This window comes from Staurois parvus, unplaced genomic scaffold (assembly GCF_062004578.1).
Source record: "Staurois parvus isolate SC_StPar_1 unplaced genomic scaffold, SC_StPar_1.0 ptg000177l, whole genome shotgun sequence".
Classification (NCBI taxonomy): Eukaryota; Metazoa; Chordata; class Amphibia; order Anura; family Ranidae; genus Staurois; species Staurois parvus.
The window spans coordinates 8,006,394-8,032,717 of NW_028317973.1; the positions used below are offsets into that span (position 1 = coordinate 8,006,394).

At 38.6% G+C, this 26,324-nt stretch overlaps 1 protein-coding gene across 1 annotated transcript in view; it reads right to left on the minus strand.

The window, feature by feature from the left end:
- The window catches only part of LOC149462316 (cadherin-related family member 2-like), a 140,158-nt gene that overhangs the window by 53,261 nt on the left and 60,573 nt on the right, over window positions 1-26,324 (minus strand). The window contains exons 11-18 of the mRNA XM_089677134.1: window positions 20,275-20,505; window positions 16,661-16,816; window positions 14,134-14,298; window positions 11,105-11,166; window positions 3,779-4,022; window positions 3,457-3,696; window positions 2,596-2,665; window positions 688-1,305 (exon numbers count right to left, since the gene is read on the minus strand). Of these exons, the coding sequence (XP_089533260.1) occupies window positions 688-1,305; window positions 2,596-2,665; window positions 3,457-3,696; window positions 3,779-4,022; window positions 11,105-11,166; window positions 14,134-14,298; window positions 16,661-16,816; window positions 20,275-20,505 (1,786 nt within the window). The remainder of the gene's footprint in view (window positions 1-687; window positions 1,306-2,595; window positions 2,666-3,456; window positions 3,697-3,778; window positions 4,023-11,104; window positions 11,167-14,133; window positions 14,299-16,660; window positions 16,817-20,274; window positions 20,506-26,324) is intronic.

Consider the following 26,324-nt stretch of genomic DNA (forward strand, 5'->3'; position numbering starts at 1 on the left):
AGTAACTTTCTAAAAATATATATATATATATCTTCTATCCAATTTGTACTAAACAGTCAACAATGACATTTCAGCAGCTTAAAGTGACACTAAACTCTGGTTTTAAAAACATTATCTTCAAGGATCTAGTCTTAACACAAAAAGTACCTTCTATTGCTCTCAGCCTCCTCCAAATTTTCAAATTCCCTTTTTTCTGCTATGATCTGACTTCCTGTTAGAGGTTGGCTATGTTTGTTCTTCATGGTCCACCTGTATTTAGGAACTTAGCCAACCTCTCTTGATCCCTCCAGAGATGGACTAGGGACTATGGAATTTGTAGTGCACATAATTGCAACTATCGTGCACTGCTCATTCCAAAAATATGTAAGCAAGTTGGTAAAGGAGAGGTTTAGGGGCTCATGGAGGACATACAAAAAGACAGTAAGAATTAACAGGGCTATAAAGATGTGTATGAGTTATTTTTGGAGAATGAGGATGTCGTTTAGCATCACTATCATGTAAATTATGAAATCTAGACCAACAATATTCAAGCATACAGTATATTGTGTACTCAATCAGTGATCTATGTAACTGATATTTTTTTCTGCAGATAATAAATTATAAAGTTTTTAGGTTTATGTCTGTATGGCTGTAATGGATTTGGAAATAAATGATCCTTAAATGGTTACTAAGTATTAATGATGAGACCATTGTTGCTGTATCTGTCTCCAAGAAGTGTCAGCTTGTCTTCCACACGCAACAGCATGTCTATCTGGTCGCAACTCTCATAATCAACATCTTCAGTGTGATTCACATACAGCTGTCCATCAGGAGCCAGCCACAACCAATTGTAGCAAATGTTGCCTACATCTTTAGAATTCTTATAGCAAGAGACAGACAATGTCTGGAATTCCAGAAGATGGTCTGTGTCAGGATCAGTGGCATTCAGGAGTGCAATCTGTTCTGGACCTCCTGTCCTATTTTCAACAACATAGAGATCCACTAGAGTTGATTGGTCAATATATGGTGGTTCATCATTGAGATCAAGAACTTGTACAATGACTGTGGCATCCGCAGTGTTACTGATGCCTTGAAATCCATAGTCCTGTGCTTCAACAATTAGAGTGTAACTCTTCTGCTGTTCATAATCAAGTTTGACTTCAGGATCTACGAACAACTGCCCAATATAGTGGCCTGAAATGTTGGCCTCTTTTTGTCCTCGAATGATAAAGTTTCCAGATCCGCCTTGAGAAATACGGAAACTAATACGGTTGTTTAGTTCAGTCTGATCTCCATCACTAGCTTTAACATTCCCAACATGGGCTCCTGAAAAGGTAGAATGGGTTTTAATTGGCTATGATTTTATGAATACATCATAGTAGATCTTATATCATGTGTTTTAATGATAATATATGCTATGAAGCCCAGGCATTGCTACTAAATAAGCTCACCAGGCTGGAATTGCATTAGATAGATGCACATATTTGAACATCTATGCAGGTTTTGCAGTATGATTTTCTGCAGGTGTGCAAATTTGTAGTTACACTCCAGCAAGCAATAATGTTTTAGTCAAAAACAAAATATATATAGTGCATTTATATATACCCCAGTGCCCAAATAAACAAACTCAGTGATTATGCAGCTGTGTAACAGTGAAAAACACCAATCAATAACATCAAAATAACAGCGCAGGATCAAGATCTCCAAATAAATATATTATAGGTGCATAAATCCAAAATCAAATGTCCAAGTGAAAAAAATGTCCTTATTTTCATTGAATTTCAGTGTATAATTTAGTCAACATATGCTGCCACCTTCCACCACGTGCAAAATAATATCAACCGCACTCACCAGATGCAGGTGAGTAATGAGCCTTATAGGATATAAGGGATCCTAAGCCCTCTAAGTAAGATCAAAACTTCTTATTCACCATTAATGGGGATAAAACGCCTCCACTTTATTCCTCCATGAAATCCTCAATATTGCAGAGAAAAAAAAGAAACCACATAGTGTAATACTGCCATATAGTCAGAAATAAAAGGATAAATTCAGGCCACTCACATGGTCAAATATAATAAAAAAGCCTTGTTTAATCGCCTTTTTTATTATATTTGACCATGTGAGTGGCCTGAATTTATCCTTTTATTTCTGATTATATGGCAGTATTACACTATGTGGTTTCTTTTTTTTCTCTGCAATATTGAGGATGTCATGGAGGAATAAAGTGGAGGCGTTTTATCCCCATTAATGGTGAATAAGAAGTTTTGAGCTTACTTAGAGGGCTTAGGATCCCTTATATCCTATAAGGCTCATTACTCACCTGCATCTGGTGAGTGCGGTTGATATTATTTTGCACGTGGTGGAAGGTGGCAGCATATGTTGAATAAATTATACACTGAAATTCAATGAAAATAAGGACATTTTTTTCACTTGGACATTTGATTTTGGATTTATGCACTTATAATATATTTATTTGGAGATCTTGATCCTGCGCTGTTATTTTGATGTTAATAATGTTTTAGTAATAGTGAAGGAACAAAAATTATATGCATAGGTAGCAAAAACAAATTTAAACCACTACCCATAATTGTTTATCATAGTCTGGTAAAAACTTACCTTCTGTACTTTCATTAACAGAAAATCTATATTCGTCTTGAGTAAAAATTGGAGTGTTGTCATTTAAATCCTGAAAAATAAATTAGTATATTATGTTAGCTCCAAGTCGCCTGTCATGTATAGCAGTGTTAGTAGTAGAAGAAACAATATTAAAGCTGAATTCCGTGGGAAATTTCTAAAATTACCCTTACAGTGGGGTGCCTCCACACTGCAACAGTTAAAGGCTCATTTTTGTGTAGGGGATGTTAAGAAGTAGTTTTATCTACCTTACCCCTCACACCCCACACAGCTGGCATTCTTGGATTCGCTGTAAGTTGTGGGTGAGCCCTCTGCATCATCACTTATAATGCAGGAGTGCTGGTGCTGTCTTGTAAGTGACTGACATGCATAGTGCGATTGAACGACGAAGCACCAAAGAGAAAACACTTCAGGGCACCAGTAATACAGAAAGAAGACATTTGTGTAATGGAAGGATAATGTAAGTAAAACTGTTTTTTATTGTTCTTCATGTCAAATGGCGTGCCCCCTACATTACAAGGGTAGTTTTACAATTGTTAGCTAGTCAAGGCAGAGCGACCCTACACGGGAGTTTATTCCATATTAGATATTTATGTCACTAAAAACATTTTTTTATTTTTATTATTAATTCAGATCATAAGTGAAGAAAATATATACAAACATATTATATTATACATAATATACATTCCCTCTGAATTTCTTTTTTTAATTTTAGGATAAGCCTGAATGTAATGGATCTACAGTATTTCTCTTCTATACTTGGTAGTGCTTTACTCATAAAATAAGTTATTACTATGTCTTTTTTTGTAAAATAAACATATTTAGTCTTAAGCGTAACATTACCTCAACATTAATGGTCACATTAACTTCTGATGATAGAGCGGGGACTCCCAGGTCATATAATTCCACGGTAAGTACAATGCGTCCACTAAGTGTTATATCAATTTCTTCCCGGTCCAAAGGAGTCAAGCTGGTGATAACACCAGTGGTGGTGTTAATGGTGAAATTTTCACTTAAGTAACCTGGTAGCAACCGGAATCTTATTATGCTGTTATTATTGCCTGATTCATCGTTATCAATTGCCTACAAAAAAGAAAAAATATCCATATCAAATAGCAAGAAGGAGGAAGGACATATCATGGTAACCATGAACATGGTTCTTTACCTTAATCTCAATGGAAACCTCCTCAGTGTTCTCATTGACATATATGTTATATGTCCCTATTGCTTCTGGAGGCCAGTCATTAATATCTATTAAAGTGATCTCAAGAAGAGTAGTTCCAGTGGCATTCAATCCGTCCCGAGCTTGCAGAGTAGCATAATACTGAGAAAGGCGTTCTCTATCTAAAAGATCTCCATTGACTACTGTGATTTCTCCAGTTGAAGAATTCACTGTGAAAGTGTTAAGTCTAAAAAAAAAGGAAATTGTTACATGTGAATTAAGCTAGCCCAAGAAAAATATTGCAAAGTCTGAAGATCAGTAAAACATGTACCTGTAGCATGTAATACATGATTAGAAGAAGCAGAGTACCTTCTTTCATGTACAAGTGACCAGGAAGCCTAGCTTCACAGGTGCCTATCAAGAGTGTGATAAGCATACTCACCCACTCTAGCTTTTTCATTACATTGAAGTGAACTCAGGGTGTGGAATCTAGGAACAGGAAGCCGTTCGACAATGACACTATAAAAGTAGGCTTAGGCAAAAAAGCAGCTTTAGAAGGTTTGCCAGAGATGCTACATGATTTACTTGTACTGCTTAAAAGATAAGGTTGTGTGTGTCTAGGTTTGTGTTCAACTCCTGGCTTGAAACTCCCGTCCCCAGTGCTTCCCTATCGGAGGTCCACCCCAGCTTTACTTTTTGAGCATTGTGTTATGATGCTTTTTGAAACATTACATTGTGGAGTATTATGGTGACGCAGCCCCAGTGGAAGGGTCCAAAATGCCCTGCACTTTAAGTGTGCCTTCAGTTCCCCCGGCTGGATAATACTTTATATTTTAAACCCCTGTTGGGGGACTAATTAGGAAAATTAGTATAGATATGGGATTTAAATAATCTTTAGAAAACATAATTTGAGCTAAAAACTGTCCATCTTAAGGATAGTAACTGGGTATTTATGGCTACAACCCATTGTATTAGGATCAAGTAGGGACGGTGATCAACCCTTTACTGAAGAAAACATTTAGATGAATGTAACTTGCCATTTGGTGAATAAGAACTTTCAATATCGTTTTATCTCTTGTGCGGTGAATGAACCATTAAAGTTGGTTGCCCTGAAGGAAAACTTGGGGTATTCATTGAAGCTGAATTCTAGCTTTACATTCCGATTTTCACAATTGTACAGGCTCCTCCCCTGTGTTGAAATTGCTTACTTTGATTTCACTGCACAGTGTGAGCTTGCATTAGAAGTTGCAGAAAGAAAGAGAGTTTACTGGCTGGAGGATGTCCAACATCATCTAGATCTTTCCTCTCAAAACTCACTGTCTCTGGCTTGTCACTTTTATTCACAGGATTTCAGTTCTTAAAACTATGAGGGCTCCGCATCACATGTAAGCATTACCTATGGCCGTCTGCTTGAAGATGGAGTCTTCCTCAGAATTCTCACTCCTCCAAGTGAGATCCCTTCAGAAGTCCGGAAGTGACGAGACGCGTCAGGGGACGTGACGTCTGACGTATTACGCAAAACCGGAAGTGGCGGCGCGGCCAATTTGTTGACTGGAAAAGTGTTTTTGAGATAAGGAAGTTGCTATGGCTGGTTCATGGGAACCTATGCTGAATATCACAAGTCCCTAATGTAAGACGCTGCATTAAATGTTTTTATACTCAATACTATATGCTACATGGGTCTTTTCTATCTTTATGAGGATTATGGAGAAGTGAAGGTGTACCCTATTTACAGTGAAAGAAAGCTTGGAAGTGACTACTAAAAACATCAGAATATCCCTTAAAGCTTGATTTTACTCCATGAGGGAAATTGTATGCATTCTTGCCATTTAGAGGTGGTCACGGAGTTTTCACTTTATTTATTTTATTTTATTTATTTCATTTAATTTTTATTAATATATTTATTTATTTTTATTGCTGTTTTGGAGTGTACACAATTTTTCACCTTTTATTACTTTATTGGAGTGTACACAGAGTGATTTTGCATGATTCACGTGTTACTCACAGTTTAATCTATAGTTATTTTTGCACATATATTTTTGCACAGATATAGTATATACTTATTTGTTTAAAAGTATATACATTTATGTGAAGGTTATATATATATTTATTGGAAGGTAATACGCTATTTTAGTTTTATTTTTTCTAGATATTACGTTGTCCGGAATGTTGGAATAATAAAATTGGATACACAGGATTAAGATATTTTTGGTGGATTATAAATTTCTTTGGACACTAAAACCAATTTTTTAGACACTAATAATTTTTTGGACACCAATTTTTGGACATTAATTTGTGGACTTTAATTTGAGGTGAAGGAAAAGGCTTCTTTATTAATATTTGCTTTCAAGGGTGAAAGTTTGACTTTTTCTTGGGTTACATATTTGGGATTCACCGTTAGAATAATTTTAGGTTATAGGTTGCCGAGTGATTTATTGAGTGAAAGGGTGGATCCATGCTTTCATGTTGTTTACACCAAATTCTGACCCTACCATCTGAATGTCGCAACTGAAATTGAGACTCATCAGACCAGGTAACGTTTTTCCAGTCCTCTATTGTCCAATTTTGGTGAGCATGTGCAAGTCGTAGCCTCAGTTTCCTGTTCTTAGCTGACAGGAGTGGCACCCGGAGTGGTCTTCTGCTGCTGTAGCCCATCTGCTTCAAGGTTCGACACGTTTTGCTTTCAGAGATGGTATTCTGCATATCTTGGTTGTAACGAGTGGTTATTTCAGTTACTGTTGCCTTTCTATCATCTTGAACCAGTCTGCCCATTCTCCTCTAACCTCTGACATCAACAAGGCATTTTCATCCACACAACTGCAGCCCACTGGAGATTTTCTCTTTTTTGGGACCATTCTCTGTAAACCCTAGAGATGGTTGTTTCGTGAAAATCCCAGTAGATCAGCAGTTTTTGAAATACTCAGACCAGCCCATCTGGCACCAACAACCATTCAAAGTCACTTAAATCCCCTTTCTTCCCCATTTTGATGCTTGGTTTGAACTTCAGCAAGTCGTCGTCACCAAGTCTAGATTCCTAAATGCATTGAGTTATTGCCATGTGATTGGCTGATTAGCAATTCGTGTTACCAAGCACCTGAACAGATGTACCAAATAAAGTACCAGAGAGTGTATATATGTAAGTACAGGGACATGATTAAAAATTAATTCATAAATGCAATGAAAAACAAATAATCCATTCCGGAGGTCAGAATAAAGTAAAAAAAAGTCTTATCTGTTCAAAACTCTTTATAATGTGCACTTTAAAGGCATAAATACTGTACAGGGACATGATTTAAAAAAAATCGTAAATGCATTGAAAACCAATTAAGCCATTCCGGAGGTCAGAAAAAAGTAAAAAAAAAAGTCTTACCTGTTCAAAACTCTTTATAAAGTGCACTTTAAAGGCATAGTACTGTACAGGGACATGATTAAAAAAATTTGTAAATGCATTGAAAACCAATTAATCCATTCGTTTTGCAAAAAAAATTTGTAAACTGAGCCAATATTTCAATGGATTTTCATTCGTAAACCGAAAATTACGTTAACTGAGGCGTTCGTAAACTGAGGTACGCCTGTATGTACACTACTCAAAAAAATTAAAGGAACACTTTGAAAACACATCAGATCTCAATGGGGAAAAATATCATGCTGGATATCTATACTGATATGGACCGTGTAATGTGTTAGGAACGTAACGATGCCCCATCATTTGATGGAAATGGAAAATATCAACCTACAGAGGACTGAATTCAAAGACACCCCGAAAATCAAAGTGAAAAAATTATGCAGCAGGCTAGTCCATTTTGCTGAAATTTCATTGCTGCAACTTAAATGGTACTCATTAGTTTGTAAGGTGACGGTGACGTCGGATGGACCGAAACATGATATCCCAGAGGTTCTATTGGATTTAGGTCAGGCGAGTGTGGGGGCAAATCAATGGTGTCAATTCCTTCATCCTTCAGGAACTGCTTGCAGTCTGGTGTTCAATGGCAAATGCCAAATCAAGCTCTATGGTGCCAGACTGTAAGTACAGGGCCCGCTAGAATACGCGGGGCCCTCTGGCCACCCTCATGAAGTCTGTTTCTGATTGTTTGGTCAAAGACATTCACACCAGTGGCCTGCTGGAGGTCATTTTGTAGGGCTCTGCCAGTGCTCATCCTGTTCCTCCTTGCACAAAGGAGCAGATACCGGTTCTTCTGATGGGTTAAGGACCTTCTACGGTCCTGTCCAGCTCTCCTAGAGTAACTGTCTTCTGGAATCTCCTGCATGCGCTTTGACTGTGCTGGGAGATACAGCAAACGTTCTGGCAATGGCATGTATTGATGTGCCATCCTGGAGTAGTTGGACTGCCTGTGCTACCTCTGTAGGGTCCAGGTATCACCTCACGCTACCAGTAGTGACACTGACCCTAGCCATATGCAAAACTAGTGAAAAACAGTCAGAAAAAATTAGTAGGGGAAAAAATGTCAGTGGCCTCCACCTTTAAACCCATTCCTGTTTTGGAGGTCATCTCATTGTTGCCCATTTAGTGCACCTGTTAATTTCATTAACACCAAAGCAGCTTAAACTGATTAACAACCCCCGCTGCTACTTAACAGACCAGATCAATATCCCAGGAGTTTAGTTGACTGGATGCTATACTCTGATTAAAAGGTGTTCCTTTAATTTTTTTGAGCAATGTGTATGTATGTATGTATGTATATATATATATATATATATAATTTTTTTTTTTTTGCCCAATATAACCTATATTATTGCATGCATTTATAGATTACAATATTTTAATTGAAGTGCAGTCGTTTTATCATATTGTTTTGGCTGTTAGTGAGTTTGTAATTCTACTCATCCATTCCTCCCCTGGGATGTTAGGTGGAACTAAACTACTGTATCTTCATCAACATTTACTATTTCTAATCCTTATGCTGCTATTCTTAGTAAATGTATAGGAAGCTATATCATATTTACTTGTTTTAAACATTTTCTTAATATTTCTTCAATTGCTTTCTGGTTTCTGCTCTAGGCCAAAATGATGTCATACATCCCATGATTTTCATTGGCATTTTTTTCTTTCATCTGAAGGGGGGATTTTCTTAGCTAAGCATGCCTGCATGCCTGAGCTAAAAACAGATGGATTCCATGATGTAAATGCTACATAAATCATCTGCCCTTACTCAGGAAGGCCGCAACTAGAAATGCTATGGAATGTTTTTCAAAGTGATTTCTCAACACAATAAAGCATGGTGACATCGGTGGATGGGTGAGTTTGCTCTAAATTTTAAAAATGAATTATATAGAGTTATTATTATTATTATACAGTATTTATATAGCGCCAACAGTTCGCTCAGCGCTGTACATTACAATGGGGGACAATACATGAGACAGTACAATAACAATACAGTGCGATACACGAGGGGTTCGAAGGCCCTGCTCCTTGGAGCTTACAATCTAGGAGGGAGGGGATAGTGGTACGAGAGGAAAAGCTTTGGGGGATGGAGTGGTATTTGGATATTAGGTTGATGATGTAGTTTGGGGCAGAATTATGGACAGCTTTGTACGTCAGTGTTAGCAGTTTGAATTTGATCCGTTGGGCAATCGGAAGCCAGTGGAGGGATTGGCAGAGGGGGGTGGCGGAAACGGAGCGGTTGGTAAGGTGAATGAGTCTGGCCGCCGTATTCAGGATCGACTTAAGTGGGGATAGCCTGTTGTGAGGTAGGCCAGTGAGGAGGGAGTTGTAGTAATCGAGTCGTGATATGATGAGGGACTGGATGAGCTGCTAAGTAGTTTCTGGGGTTAGGAATGGGCGTATTTTGGCAATGTTGCGGAGGTGGAGTCTGCATGAGTTTGCTAGCGATTGAACCTGGGACTGGAAGGATAGATTGGAGTCTAGTATGACACCAAGTACTCTGGCTTGCGGGGTGGGCTTAATGGTGGCATGGTTGGTCGTGATGGAGAAGTCAGTGGGGGGGGGGGGTGCGTGGGCTGGGGGGAAGACAAGAAACTCGGTTTTGGAGAGGTTCAGTTTAAGGAAGTGGAGCGACATCCAATCTGATATGTCGTTCAGTAGGCTGGTGATTCGGGCAGAGACTGAAGGGGTGAGGCGAGGGGTCGAGAGATAGATTTGCGTGTCGTCGGCATAGAGGTGGTAGCTGAAGCCTCAGTTGGCCAAGGGAGGAGGTGTAGGTGGAGAAGAGAACGGGCCCGAGGACAGAGCCTTGAGGGACCCCAACAGAGAGGGGGAGTGGGGGGGAGGTGGTAGTGTTATAGGTAACGCTGAAGGAGCGTTGTGATAGGTAGGATGAGAGCCAGGAGAGAGCGGAGTCTCTGAGGCCAAGGGGGTGTCGTTTCTTGAGGAGAAGAGGGTGGCCGACTGTGTCGAATGCCGCGGAGAGGTCGAGGAGTAGGAGCACTGAGTAGTGGCCATTAGCTTTGGTGGTTATCAGGTCATTTGAGTAAGGCATGTTCGGTGGAGTGTAGGGGACGGAAGAAAGACTGTAGGGGGTCGAGGAGGTTGTTGTCGTTGAGGTGGGAGCTTAGGCGAGTATAGACTAAGCGCTCAAGGAGTTTGGATGTAAATGGCAGCAGGGAGATGGGTCTAAGGTTGTTCAGGTCGGTGGGGTCCAGGGAGGGCTTTTTAAGTATGGGAGTGATGTGTGCGTGCTTCAGAGGGGAGGGGAATGTGCCAGAACAGAGGGAGAGATTAAAGATGTGGGTGAGGGAGCGTAGGATGGAGGAGGAGGGAAATCGTAGGAGTTGTGAGGGGACAGGGTCGAGGGGGCAGGTGGTAAGGCAGGCTTCAGAGAAGACCTTGGTGACCTCCTCAGTGGTGGTGGGGTCGAAGGAGTGGAGTGTTGAGGGGGCTACTGTGTGAGGGATGTTTGATGGGGTTAGATGGATGTTAGATGGGGTGGAGGTCTGAACAGTGGTGAGGCCAAGAGCTTTTAGTTTGTGGTGCTCAGATACAATTCTGCTCTAATATAATTTTAATTGTTTTTAAATTTGGGTTAGGGTGTTGTTGTACAATCATGCGAATAATAATATTTTTGTATATTATTGATTTTTTTGTTTATGGTTTTTTTGTGGGGCACCTGAATCTCTTCATACATTGTTGCTTCTAGTTCAACATCTACTGTATGTTAAAAGATTTCACCTTGCATTCTGATTGGAGACTGATGGTTTTCTTGTTCTAACACTGTAAAATAAAGGTACTACAGAAAGTGAGAGGCTAAAGTATACTTCTGCTATTTATGTAAAGATATATGGGTTTCTAATATGTGGGGAAAAGTTACCTTCTTTGACCATAAATAGGTATGAATCACTGTTCATACTCACATGGAAGGTGGTAGCAAGCCATATGTAATTAATCCATATATCCCAGAGTCAAGGTCTGTTGCCTGAAACAAAAGACTTTAATGAGATGAATAATTATTTATTTACACATTAAGAGGTGCACACAGTCAACCATTAACAGTCGATCTTTTAGTTAAAAACCTAAGAAATGTAATACATTGCAGCTTATCGGTCCGTAGATGCGTGGCTGCATGAGTTTTAATTATTCAGCAAGTGCAGAAACTACCTGCTGATCTTGCAATTGCAAAGAAATGCAATTTCCCTGACACTTCCCGCAAGCTGATCAGAAATATTAAACAATGTTATCTTCTTTCCATGCTATCTTCTGTTAACTACTAACTCTTCCCTCCCCATATAATAGAGATGAAGAGCAGAAAACATGTTTATAGTCCTTTCTGAAAACAATACCCATGGAAACCTCTATACATACAGTGGAGCAATAGAGTGTAGGCAACCTAGGATAGGAAGTGTGTTATTTGCAGGATTAGGAAACAAGGAAACTAATGCAGCAATCGCATCTGAGAACTGCAATCTGCAATATATTAACATTTTTTTTTTATTTAGATATGTATTAGCAAATGTTGGAAAACATTCTTGCAGATAACCATTTACATTTGTAAATTTTATCAACAAAATATACTCCATTTAATCTAAAATACCACAACTAACACCCAAGCTTACCAGCAGGTATCAATGTAATTTAAAGCTTTTATGATTTTATGAGGTTACAATTCCCATTCACCCCTGATGTATTAAATGACAAAAATTAAAAGTATTTGCTGCAGGCAAATACATTCTATTTATATTCACATACATAAAATGTAAGGGTGTCTTTATTTGCAGTGGCAAAACTACTACCATCACAGTCTATGTGGCTGTAATAGGGCTCATGGTGATGTGGGGGCCCGAGTGGAGCAGATTTTCATTGTTACACATATACAGTATACAAGAACATCCACGCATATATGCGTAAATTGAAACATTGGCAGGATGAAGAATATTATGCATGTATACACATGCATATTTACACACCTGTATGCATGTGTGCACAAGCTCTTTACAGAACATAACTTGCATTTTTTTCTCAGGATCTGCCACCAAGATTCTGTGGATACATATCAGTAAATTATTATGTGCAAGAGCCCTAACAGAGGAAGTTTTGGAAGCACACAACCGGAAGTTTAACAACTTCAATACTGGGCACATTTACCCCCTTCCTGCCCAGGCCAATTTTCAGGTTTCAGCGCTCTCACACTTTGAATGACAATTGCGCGGTCATGTAACGCTGTACCCAAAATAAAACTTTATCATTTTGTTCACACAACTAGAGCTTTCTTTTGGTGGTATTTAATCACCACTGGGGTTTTTATTTTTTGCTAAATTAACGAAAAAAGACCGAAAATTTAGAAAATAAACACGTTTTTCTTTGTTCTGGTTATAAAAGTTTGCAAATAAATAATTGTTCTTAATAAATTTAGGCCAAGATGTATTCTGCTACATGTCTTTGGTGAAAATAACCCAAATCAGTATTTATTATTTAGTCTGTAGGAAAGTTATAGAGTTCACAAACTATGGGATATATCTGAAAATTGATCAATCCTGAAGTACTGACAGCCAATCTAATTTCTTGAGGCCCAAAAATGTCAGAACAGTACAGATATTCCCCTTTTTGCAAAGTAGACAGTCCGACATATTTCATAAGAGGCATGGCAAGTTTTTTGAAGTTGTAATTTTTTTGTCATAATTTTTCAGAAAATGAAGAAATTAAAAAAAATGTTTTCACAATTTTTTTTTTACATGCTGTCACCAGTGCAGTACATAGTCAGCATATAACTGGTGTGGCAATGATCAGGGACACTGATTTTTTTACATTTTTTTTTCATATAGCACTATGACCAGTAACATTGTACTACTTTGGTGAAGTGATCGGTATTTTTTTTTTTTGTTACACAAATTGATCACTTATAGCAAAGTATTCTTTTGCTATAAGCAAGCATTTAACTGAATGAAATCGATTCATTTAGGTTTTTTTGTTGTGATTAGCTGCAATTGGCCACAGCTAATCACATGACACAGATGGGCTGTGATTGGCCCAGCCTGTGCATGTGATCGCTGTGACCATTCACAGCTAGACACACTTGTATACAATGGATGGCATGAAAGGAAGCCATCCATTGTATACAACTGTCATGTGACCTGCTGTGATTGGTCATAGCAGGTCACATGGTACTGGCAGTGGGGCCGGTACACAGATCTGTCATCGGCTGTGTCCGAGGTACACAGCCGGTGACAGATCTCACCACAGCGCGGCCATGTGGGCATGCGCAAAGCGCGATCCGGGAAGGACATCATATGACGCCCTCCAGGAGGGACGAAGTGTTCGCCCGGCCGTCATTTGACCATAGGCTGGGCGGCAAGTGGTTAAAGCTCACTGAATTTCTTGCAAGATCAACAGGTATTTTTCTGTATTTGCAGCATTTTTAAGGAACACAACATGCAGAACTGTGCATGTATTACCAAGATCTGCTGAATATGCTTTTTATTAGCTTGCCCACACATACACTTTAAATTTGTTTTTTTGTTTTTGTATTATTGATAGAGTGCAAGGCATTTAGGTAATTCATTCCACTGGATCATGTTTCAAAAAAGAAAAGATAAAAAGACAATACCTAGCAATTGAACTTTTACTTTCTCCATCAACTCATCTTCACACAGTTATTACGTTTTGTATCTCTTACTCTTCTCATTTAGATTGTAAGCTCACAAGAGAAGGGCCCTCCTAACTCTCTTGTCTTGTAAGTGTACCATCTCCCTTCATATTGCAAAGTGCTGAGCAAACTGTGGGCACTATATAAACCCTGTATAATATTATTATTAATAATAATAGTAATAACATGTAATTAGATGTACTACAAAGAATGAACAAACAAATGTAACTAGGGAGTATGACCAAACTAAGAAAGGATCATAATGTAACTCTATATGATCAAGATAAAGTTCATTTTATTTACCTGAATTATTCCTAGACTGGTACCATTTGCACAGTGCTCTTCAACCTCAAGCTCATACAATGAAGCAGGAAATTCTGGAATGTGATCATTAATGTCTATCAGCTGGATGGTCACATAAGCCGTTGAGCAGCAATCAAGTGGATTTCCTGTGTCATTAGCCACAATCTAATGTAGATAAAGGTAAAAACAATGAATCTGTTTAATTGGTATCAAATAAAAGTATGCCATTTATGCAGGACTACATTGCTTAATAACAGTTTTGATCATTTATTTCTTTTGCAATTATTAGGGGTAATGTAGTTTGCTTATGTCATTTCAGGTTTCAAAGTGCCTATGCTTTATTCAGCATCAATATAACTGAGCATGCCAATATTTTGACTCTTTCAGGCTCAGATAATATAGCTATCAGCCTGGGAAAACATAAAAGGTTCTCATTAATAATATTTGAAATTCATTTAACAAAAGTGATTTGCGGGCAGCACAGTGGCTAAATTGTTAGGACTTCCCCCTGGCAGTACTAGGGTCATTGGTTTGAATCCCAACTACAGCACCACCTGCCTGGAGTTTGCATGTTCTGTCTCTGTCTGAGTGGGTTTCCTCCAGGTACTCCAATTTCCTCCCACACTCCAAAGACATGTTGGTAGGTTAATTGGTTCCTGTCTAAATTGACCCTAGTATGTGTATGTGTGAATGTGAGCTGGGACCTTAGATTGTGTGCCCCTTGAGGGTTAGGGGCTGATGTGAATGTACAATATATATCTGTATATATATACACACACACGTAAAGCGCTGCATAAATTGACAGTGCTATATAAGTACCTGTAATGATTTATGTATCATTTGACTTCTAATGTTAAATAATTTTTTATCCGCTTGAAGGGGAACATTTTTTTCTTGAATGTTTTTGAATATTAAAGATCAACCTAATGAAAACATTATTACCATGGATTGTTACCAGACTATTGTTTCTACAGTATGTATAGTTTGTCAATATCTACTGTATGTATATGGTACCTAACTTTTGATCATCCTATTATACTGCTGTTTAAAACAGTATACTTTCTGAAGTACTGACTGGTAGCCAGAGAAGTGATCTAGGCTTCTTAGCCTGAGGGCACTTTTTTAACAAATGAGAGAGAGTTAATTTTCTTTTTACAAATGATAAACTTAATTAAAAAAATTTCCAAAAAAATGATTTTTGCTCTCGCTGATAGGTGTTTATTTGATTTTTGTAAAGCAAGAAATTTGTGTTTATTTTAATGATGAGTTTGGTCAAAACTTCATTTGACCATGCATTACTGCAACACACAACCGGCAGTATGTTTCAATGTCATTCACTTTAATTAGCACCCCAATACACTATGCAAAGACGACTAAACACACAATCGTGACAGCACACCACAACACGCAGGTACGTAAAAAATAAAGGTCCTCGTCTGGTTTTATCTGTGTTTTGGTACATCTGTATTACATTCAAAGCAGTGGCATAGGGGTAGATTTACTAAAACAGGTACATTTAGAATCTGGTGCAGCTGTGCATGGTAGCCTATCAGCTTCTAACTTCAGCTTGTTCAATTACGCTTTGACAATAAAACCTGAAAGCTGACTGGTTTCCATGCACAGTTGCACCAGATTCTGCACGCTCCAGCCTTAGTAAAAAAACAAACCCTTACTGCAGTGCATGGCATATTACATGTGCACAGGTGCAAAGCACCCATTAAAACAGAGATTAATTGCTTTATTATTTCATCCTTCAACTTTAACCTGCAGAAGACACATAAGGCACTTGATTGAGTGACACAAACATTTCTTTCCTAGTGGTAGAACATTTTAAGAGTTCATGGCAGCAGTTGGAGAACCATAAAGAGGTTTTATGGTTTCCACTAAATGGTGTGAATAATATATACTTAAAGGATAAGTTTACCTTTTGACAAAAAATAACAAATGCACATTTTTTTGCAGGTTAAAAAAATGTGCATGTATTTATTTTTGTTGCACAAGCCTGTAAAACATTGCACCAGCGATCAGATTGCGATGTAGGTCTCCTACAGACCTGTCAGTATATCTGCTTGCCCATATGGGATGTACGAGCAAGCAGATATACTGACCGGAAGAATCAAGGAACTACCACAGCACTCCACAGCACTGTGGTGGGTGCTACAAGCTGACAGCTGCTAAGACTGTTGGGACTTGAAGTTCATTCATTCACAGAATACAGTGAATGAATGTCACAGCCGTGTGGGCAGAGCCCCGCATGGCCGCGCTGTTTTTAAAAGTGACAGCTGATACGGGGAACTTATCCTCGTGCTTCTATCATGGCGGGGGGGGGGGATCAGGTAGTGGCTGCAGCATTGGGAACATGTTACATGTTCCACCCTAAAAACAGGTGGAACATATAACATGTTCTTAAAGGTGAACTTGTCCTTTAAGAAGAAATATCTCCTTGTTGTTGGATTATCATACATCATGTTGAACAATAATTAAAAAAAACAAACAGATAATTACATTTTTTTATTAATTATCATACCTCTACATGCATCACATGAACTATTTCGTAGTCAATAGCCACAGAGTTTTTAACCAGAATCTGAATTAGACCAGTGTTAGTCACTCGAGTTGGAGATACTGTAAAACAGTCAGCATCTTTTCCACTTAAATACAGGTTGAAGGCACCATTCTGATCCTGAAAATATATAAATTAGAATAATTTTTAAAAAGTACAAAATAAATTGTTAAATAATTACTAGGTTACATAGGTTGGAAACATGCATTAAAAGTCCATCCAGTTCAACCCATAAAAAAAGAAGAAAAAAATAATAATAAAGTTGAACTTAAATTTACCGGTCGTATGTTATTTTTGCTCAGTTTTATTACTAGTAGCCCTTTAACAATCTATGTAGCTTATGAAAAAAGTGTACAGATGTATGTGGTATTGAAGACGTTACTTAACCTGGGGTGCTTGAGCACTTGTGCTGCCACTGACAGCAAAAAAAGAAGCTGAAAATATTAAAGTATATGTAAATCCTTTTCTTGAAAAGAATGTCTGATACTTGCTCCCTTCTGTTTAGGTAAATATACAAATTCATTGTTTTATTGTATCTCTTTGATAAGTGCAAATACCTGTTGATCCAACCAGAAATCGGGTTTTGCCCTGTGACCTGTGTAATCTGTAATGTTTTCTCAATATACTCTTATCAGCCAATACCTCTGCAAAACTACTGTACAGAACACCTTCACCTATGTAAGATTTTATTTATTGGGTTTACATATACTTTATTTTTTTTTTTTCATTTTTTTTAGGGGTCCTATCTGTTGTAATAGGATTTTGGGAAACCAGGGATCCCATTGTTGCCCCATCCACCTCTGCTGTCTTCTACAACTTGAAAATAGGCAGGAGGTGGTAAGTTCGGTCTAATTACTGTTTTATTTTTCTATGTTATGAAAGCACTGATGAAAAGTTAGTTCTCTTTTTTTTCAGCAGTGTCCATATACAATAATGACTTTATTAGATGAGTATATTTTTCGATGAAGAACATGTAACAAGTAGTGATGTAATGCTTAGTATTTGCAAGCTTGTCTACATCATGTCAAAAATGGACATTTTACACTGCAGATCGATTGTCTTGCACAGTTCCTCCTAAATACAGAGGGAGCCTATGTCACTTTTCATGTCTATTTGCAACTCCTGCACCTTTAATCCTGGGCAGCAAGCTGCAACAGCTTTGCACATGTCTACAACATATTTACCACTGAATATAAGACAGAAGTTCATTAAGTTCATTCAAAACAGAAGTGGTCAGGAACAGGTTTTATTCTGTCACAGTACTATTTTAGAGCAGCTGAAGGGGAATTAATAAATGATGCTTCCTATTTATAATAACTCTCCTGTTTAATGTATAAATCCCCAGATACTGTATAGATCCTGAAATATACTTAAAGTGTAAACCTCAGGATGAAATATGAACAAAGCATGTTCCTCTATAGTGTGTACTTGTCTCTATTCCAGGGGTAGGCAACTTGTGGCTCTCTAGCTGTTGTGGAACTACATTTCCCATGAGGCATTGCAAAGATTACAAAACTGACACAGCTATGACTTGCAGAGGCATGATGGAACTTGTAGTCCTGCGGCTCTCAGGTTGCCTACCCCTGCTCTATTCAAAGCACGAAGTGTCATTTCTGTCTGTTGCCTTCTTCCTCAGCTCTCCTCACTGAGCTCTTCAGTGTGTAATTTCAGCTCCCCGCCCACTTTTTTCTAACAGCTCAGAAAAGCTTTATAAATTCTGGACTTTGAATGGATGTAGAGAAAAGTGCTGCAGATTAAAAAGGTACAACCTATGTTGTATCTGATTTGTTTAATCAGTGTATAACTTGAGGCCAGTCACATCACTGGGTATATGTAAGGGTTTACAACCACTTTAAGCTGCTCAAACATGGAGCAACATTTGTCCAGTCCCTGATTGACCATCTGAATTGCAAAACTGGAGGAGTCAGATGTAAAACTGTCATCTGAACAGCGCCTGCATCCAATGCAGCTGCCAAAATACACTGCCTGCGGCAGAAGATTCATCGATCCTACAGGCTGAAAGGAGAAAATCTGCAGGTGTATGGCCAACTTTAGTTGCAAACTTTTCTGTATATCCATTCTACACAAAACAGACTAAAGCAGCATGGTTATGTAACATAATCAAACTTCACCTCATGGCAACATTTGTAATTATTTTTAACCCAATCATGGATTTTTAAAGCAGAGAGCTTTGACCAGCAACCAGGAAATTTCTGACAGTGAAATGTGACTCAGGGCCCATTCACACTAGGTGCAGTTATCTGCGTTTGCCTTCATAGATAAAAGCAGGTAACTGCAATGTCACAGAGAAAACAGTAGCTTTCTGTGTGTCATGTTTAGACCAGGACACAGGATTACACTGCCTTGCAGAAGAGTGTGATATTATGTGACATGTTTGCATAATATTGCACCACTCTGCTCAGTCCCACATATCAATACACAGAAGGCAGAGCACCGTCCCTCTGTGCAGTGATATGAATGAAGTGTCTGTTTGTACACTTCAGATAAAGCTTGTTTGCAAAAAAATGGAACAGTGTGATGCTCCACTGCTTTCTCTTCCTCTTCTCAAAGGAGCCATAGGCTCCCGCTGCTGTCAGTCAAATTCTGTGAGCAGGGGTGGTGCTAAACTGCACTGTGTGTGTCTATGGATACACGCAGCCTGGCTCAGAAGTGCACCCACACAGGTGGGAGCACCCGCAGGAAGCAGGAGGAGACAGCACCGGAGGGGGACTAAAGAAATGAGGTAATCCACTGTTCTGTGCAATACCCTTGCACAGAGTAGGTAAGCATAACATTTTTTTTATTTCAATAAAAACATTAAGATTTAGTATCACTTTAAATACATAGTACAAGCTACTTTGGATCACAAATGCAACATGTTGAGGAACGAATGCCTCCATTAAATGCTCGTGGTAGACGGTTTTGTCTTTACCGTGGAATTTTAGACAGAAAATTAAGTCCTGGTAGACAGCTTCATGCTGGCCCCTTTTGCATGTACAGCTATGTAAAACATTAAAAATAAGTGCTTATACAGTTTAAAATCCAGTAATACACTGTCTCACCCTGCTCTGCAGAAGCTCAGTTGTTCTCTAGTTTAAGGTACTGTGCCAAATTTGTAGAGGCCGATCTGTTGACAGCCTAAAGATTACTGCTGCTCAGGACTCTGGGCTTCAGCAACATGGTAGCCTCCAGCTGGAGGCAATTTACAGCACACACTAATTTTGGTAGCATAATTATTAATATGAAATGTATGTTCCTTGCTAAAGAAAATTATTTTTTTATCAACTTGTTATGAGTAAAGTTCCCCTTTAAAGACAATGTCAGTCTCTCGTGGTCATCTAGTGGGACCAGACTGCAAAATTCTATGCCAGTTCGCTTGAGTGGCTGCTTATACAGGCCCAAGAAGCAACATTGATCAGTTCACAAATCATACATTCAACAGTGGATGTGCATGTGGGATTAAGAAGGGGTAATTGAAAGCTGTATTACTGTTCTTTACTTCACCTTATTAAATAAGTCAACTAATAATAAACATCAACATTATGGGATGTGCGGCCATGCGGCAGGAAGCTGAGTACCTTATCAGGGTCATTAGCAGTGATAGTGAGATTTGCCACCGGTACTCGGACAGATGAATGTTCTTCTATTTCTCCATAGAAATTTGTCTCACGGTCAGTTTTGAAATTACAGGCAGTTACCTCACAGTTGTAAAACTCGGGTTTATTATCATTTATATCTATCACACGTATTGTAGCAGTTGTAGTTGAGGTTGCATTTTGTCCATGTATATTTAAATTCTGTTCTTGTGCCTGTAGAAAGTAGAAGAACAAAATAGCCATTCAAATATAAAGCAATGCTGATTGACCGGTTTGTAACTGTGTATGTTTTGGGATGACTCCTGTCATTCAGACTGTGTAGCCATTGATGTGGAGTATATTATGGAGGGTGTTTCTCATGTTCTGATCTTTCATTTCTATGAACCCTGGATCTTTTGATTGTTACAACTGCGAGTATTCTTACATGGTGATTGAGTGTACCCCTTGTTTAGTGTTAGGCAACTGAGTGCTCTGTTAAATTGAGCCTGGGAATGCCCAGAAGGCTCTGTTTTGTGATTTTGTTTTTGAAAATTAATAAACAGAATTTTCAAAAGAAAAAATATATAAAGCCATGCAACACATTAAAATGTAGTGCAGCTTATCTGCTAAATAAATACTCTAGAACTTTATTAGATATTTAACCTTCCAAAATTTATTTTTAAAAAAAGCAACATTTCCTTAAATACAGAACCCACATGTTCTAAAAAGATGAATCTGAATAATTTATACAAAACCACAAGAAATGTTTGCATTGATTTTTTTAAATGATGTGTATTTTTATATTTGCTTATGAGTTTAACAAATATAACAGGTATGGCATAACATGAAGCGGAAACCTTGTAACTAAAGGATTATTATTCATGTCATATATTTATATTAGGCAATGCTGTACAAAAGTAAAAAAAGTGGGAATTACAGACTTCAGACAATGACAAGCTCAAAGATAATAAAAATGGGAAAACAAAACCTCCCAATTTGAGCTAGCAATCTAGAATGAAGAAAAACATTGGAAAAACATTGGACACAATGGGGTTTATTTACCAATGACAAGTAAAGTTACACTTTTCAAGGGAATTTTACTCAGAGCTAAGTGAATGTGGTAACATTTCCTTTTGGAAAGAATACCCATTGCAAAAATCCCTTGCAAAGTACACCTTCCCTTGCAAAGCGAACAGCCCATTTGCCTTTAGTAAATAAACCTTTAAATAATAAAGGGGCAGAGTAGGCATTTGGCACTGACCAGGGGAGGATATTATGAGCAGACACCCATACTACGCAACAAGTAATAGAAAATGCTTATGTAGGGAAAATGCAATGAGAAATTGATTACTTGATAATGAATGATTGGAGAAAAGAGGAAAATGAATACACAATGCTAAAGAGGTGGATTGGACTCGATGTATGAAAAGATTAGAGGTAAAGGGTAAGTCGACAGTGCACATATTTTCATAAATCTTGTTATGCCAAAAATAAAAAATGGCAGCAGGATTTAAAACATGCATGATGAAGAGATGCTATAATCTACATTATCTATGTAATCTAAACCAGTACTGTATACCGGAACTCAATTCATTCATTTTCCTGTTTGAAGTCAGTTCATAATGTTACAAATCTCTCAAATTTCTTTTTAAGAATGTTCTTGCTTTCTCCAAAATGACCAGATATAAATACCGACAAAGGTGGCGCGATTGTTATACTGGATAAAACCTGGTATGATAATGAGTTGGCCAGATTGTTATCGGATGAGGACACCTATATGGGTCTTAGGAGTAACCATGTATTACAATATAAAAAAGAGCTGAGAGTCGAAGTTGAGAGGGGATATAAGGATAGTATTTTGTATAAAAAAGAAAAAGATTTCCTTACACCTTCTGCTCCAAGGTTACCTGTAATATATTGTATACCAAAAATACATAAAAGCATGGATAACCCTCTGCAGCCGTTGGTGGTGAAAACCCCTTCATATTTAAAAGACACAAAACATGTCATTAACATAATAGGGAACATTGATTGGAAGCCAAATTGTCTGTTGGTAACTGCAGATGTGGCTTCTTTGTACACATCAATATCCCATCAATTAGGACTTGAAGCAATAGAATCATTTCTGAGTAAGGATGAATCTATCCCGGAACTGCAGAGAGATTTTGTTATGGATCTTTTTCAGTTCTGTATGACCCATAACTACTTCTGGTATGGCGGTTCATGTTATTTGCAAAGGAAGGGTGTGGCCATAGGGGCTAAATTCGCACCCAGCATGTCCAACCTCTTCCTGGTGGAGTGGGAGGAGGCTTTTACAGGATTGCAGACCAGAATTAATATTTTGGAAATGTTTTTTCAACGATATCCTCTTTATTTGGGAGGGAGATGTTGAATCTCTTGACTCATTTCTAACTTTCCTCAATGGCAATCAAAGAGGTATTGACTCATGAGTTCAATTCAGATTCAGTTTATTTCCTTGATTTTACTATATCTATAGTTAATGGTAGTCTCACCACTTTTACCTTTTTTAAAAAAAACAGACAGGAATGGATATATTCCTCTGGATTCCTGCCACCACCCTTCTTGGTTGTCGGCAGTACCCAAGGGACAATTTTTGCGCCTAAGGCGTAATTGTACCTTTATGGAGGAATATGAAAGAGAAGCCTTCATATTAAAATCAAGATTTCTTGATAAAGGTTATAAAGCGGATGTCTTGGATAAGTTAATCTGTGAAATGGGTCAATATAACCGTGAGAATTTGATCAAAGACTCAGAGGCTGCTCAGGGTGGCGATGATTGATTTGGTACAGCTTTTTTCACTACTTTTGCAAGCCAACATTATGTTGTTAGGAACATTGTAAACACTGGTCAGTTATAAAGAATGACTGTATTTTGGGTCCTATCTTAACAGAACATCCCTCTATCATCTTTAGGGGTACAGGGAATCTTAGGAATAAAGTGGCACCAAATGTGATGGATCCATCCATTAGACCTGTGTTTTTTGCCAATTTAGAGGGCTATCACCTTTGTATGAAGTGTAAAGCCTGCCAGGTTAACTCGTTTAGGGGTAGGAAAGTAACTGAATTTACTGGTACATTGACAGGCACAACATATAAATTTTGATCGTTTATATCATGTGCTACCCGACACGTGGTTTATATGTTGAAATGCCCATGTGGTTTAGAAAATGTGGGGCGTACGACAGGCGCCCTTCATGTTAATTTAAGCAAACATATTGCGAACATAGAAGGGTTTCAAGGAGCACAGTGTATCCAAGCATTATTCCCTGAAACATAACAGTAACCCCGAAGGTACCACCTTTATTCCATTCCGGCTGGGTGAGGGAGTAATGCAAAAAGAACTCTCTCTAAAGCCGAGACCAGTTGGATTTATCGGCTTAAGTTATTCACCGTGGGGTCTTAACATCGAGTGGGACATCAACTGCCTTATTAATAACAGTTAACTATACATATATGTATATATTTGTATATGTTTGATCCTTTAGTCACAGAGGATTATCTTCCAAAATATACTGTATATGCCCTTGGACATTTACAAAAGGAGGGGTCATTTTTATTGTTGATCTTTTGATCTTTCTCAATTTATATATATTTTTTAATTCTATTTTGTTATATTTTAACATTGTAATTTCTTGTGGTTCTGTATAAGAACATTAGATGGTGCTCTAGTAGTCATCTTCAGCAGGCTGGTTTATTGACTGATAAAAGTTTCAATGAATTTTGATTGTTACCGCAGGGTGGAGTTATGTTCCATTTTTGCACACCTTTGGTGGACTAATATAAAATTTTATAATTTTTGGACCGCCATCTGATCTTCTGGCACTAGATGGCGATGTTCCCAGTTGACCAGAGCCTGATTACTTTGCATGTGTACTCCCTGCTTCATTTGCCAAGTGTGGCCAATCAAATGTGATCCTCTGGGGCTTCAGGTCCTATATAAAGAGTGTGGTTAGGCATGTGGGCATGCCCCTGATGATGTTACCTGTGATGAAACGCGTAGGGTGGAGCCATCCACACACACTGTTGTGCATGTGCGAACGGCCGGAGGCCATTTTGAAAACTGGAAAATTTGGATTTTTTGCCAATCAATGCCTAATGATGTTTGCTTACATGTGAGTGCAGCCATACTTTAAATAAATGTTGTGATTATGGTTTTACACTATGTGGAGTGCTCTTTCTTTGCATGTTTTCTACTACGAGTCCAAACCTCATCCTGAGTAGTTTAGCTACCCCAGTTAAGGTCCATTGTTGGAAGACCTTTGTCTGCTCTTTTGGAGATCTGAAGGAGGATTTGAGTGTCCAGCTTTCTGGATTGTTTAAACAAAGCACGACTTACCACTCTTAACAGGGAGTCATGCCTTTCTGGCAAGCTTTCTGTAGTAGTGGTTGGTGACACAACAACTGTCCTTGGATTTTTGTTTCATCACAACCTCTGAGACTTTTCTTTCATTTTTGGATGGACTATCTTTTGATACACTCTTCACTGTTTCTTTATTAATATTTGTCACTTTTTTAAGCGCTGCACTTTTATGTATTATAAATATACACTATATTGCCAAAGTATTGGGAAACCCCTCCAAATCATTGGATTCAGGTGTTCCAATCACCTCCATGGCCACAGGTGTAAACAAATCAAGCACTTAGGCATGCAGACTGCTTCTACAAACATTTGTGAAAGAATAGGTCGCTCTCAGGAGCTCAGTGAATTCAAGCGTGGTACCATGATAGGTTGCCACCTGTGCAATAAGTCCATCCCTGAAATTTTCTTGCTACTGAATATTCCATGGTTAACTGTTAGTGGTATTATAACAAAGTTGTAGCAACTGGAAACAACAGCAACTCAGCCTCAAAGTAGTAGGCCATGTAAAATGACAGAGTGGGGTCAGCACATGTTGTCCGCAGAAGTCACCAACTGTCAATAACTAAAGACCTCCAAACTTCATGTGGCCTTCAGATTAGCACAACAACAGTGCATAGAGAGCTTAATGGAATGGGTTTCCATGGATGAGCACCTGCACCCAAGCCTTACATTACCAAGTGCAATGCAAAGCGTCGGATGTAGGGGTGTAAAGCACGCTATACTACTAAACTCTAGAGCAGTGGAGACGTCTTCTCTGGAGCAATGAATCATGCTTCTTTGTCTAGCAATCTGATGGACGTGTCTCGGTTTGGCGGTTTGCCAGGAGAATGGTACTTGCCTGACTGCATTGTGCCAAGTATACAGTTTGTTGGAAGGGGGATTATGGTGTAGGGGTTGTTTTTCAGGGGTTGGGCTTGCCCCTTAGTTCCAGTGAAGGGAACTCTTAATGCGTCAGCATACCAAGACATTTTGGACAATTTCATGCTCCCAACTTTGTGGGAACAGTTTGGGGATTGCCCCTTCCTGTTCCAACATGACTGCACCCCAGTGTACAAAGCAAGGTCCAAAAAGACATGGATGAGCGAGTTTGAGGTGCAGAAACTTGATTGGCCTGCACAGAGTCCTGACCTCAACCCAATAGAACACCTTTGGGATGAATTAGAGCGGAGACTGTTAGCCAGGCCTTCTCGTCCAACATCAGTGCCTGACCTGACTAATGAGCTTCTGGAAGAACGGTCAAACGGTCCTATAGACACACTCCTAAACCTTGTGGACAGCCTTCCCAGAAGCGTTGAAGCTGTTGTAGCTGCAAATGGTGGGTCAAGTCAATATTGAACCCTATGGATAAAGACTGGGATGCCAATAAAGTTCACGTGCGTTTAAAGGCAGACCTCACAATACTTTTGGCAATATAGTGTATGTTAGTGCTTAGAATTGTAAATTTCTATTGCTCACCTGCCTATTGTAGGCACTTTTGGCTGTGGGCACCCTGACCGGTCTTCGGCTTTGCAGCACTATACACAGCAAACTGATGCCATGTGTTCTGACATCTTTTTACCGGAACCAGCATTACCATTTTCAGCAATTTAGGCTACAGTAGTTCTCCTATTTGATTGGACTACATGGGCCAGCCTCTGCTCCCCACGTACATCAACTGTAAAAGGCTATGCAAG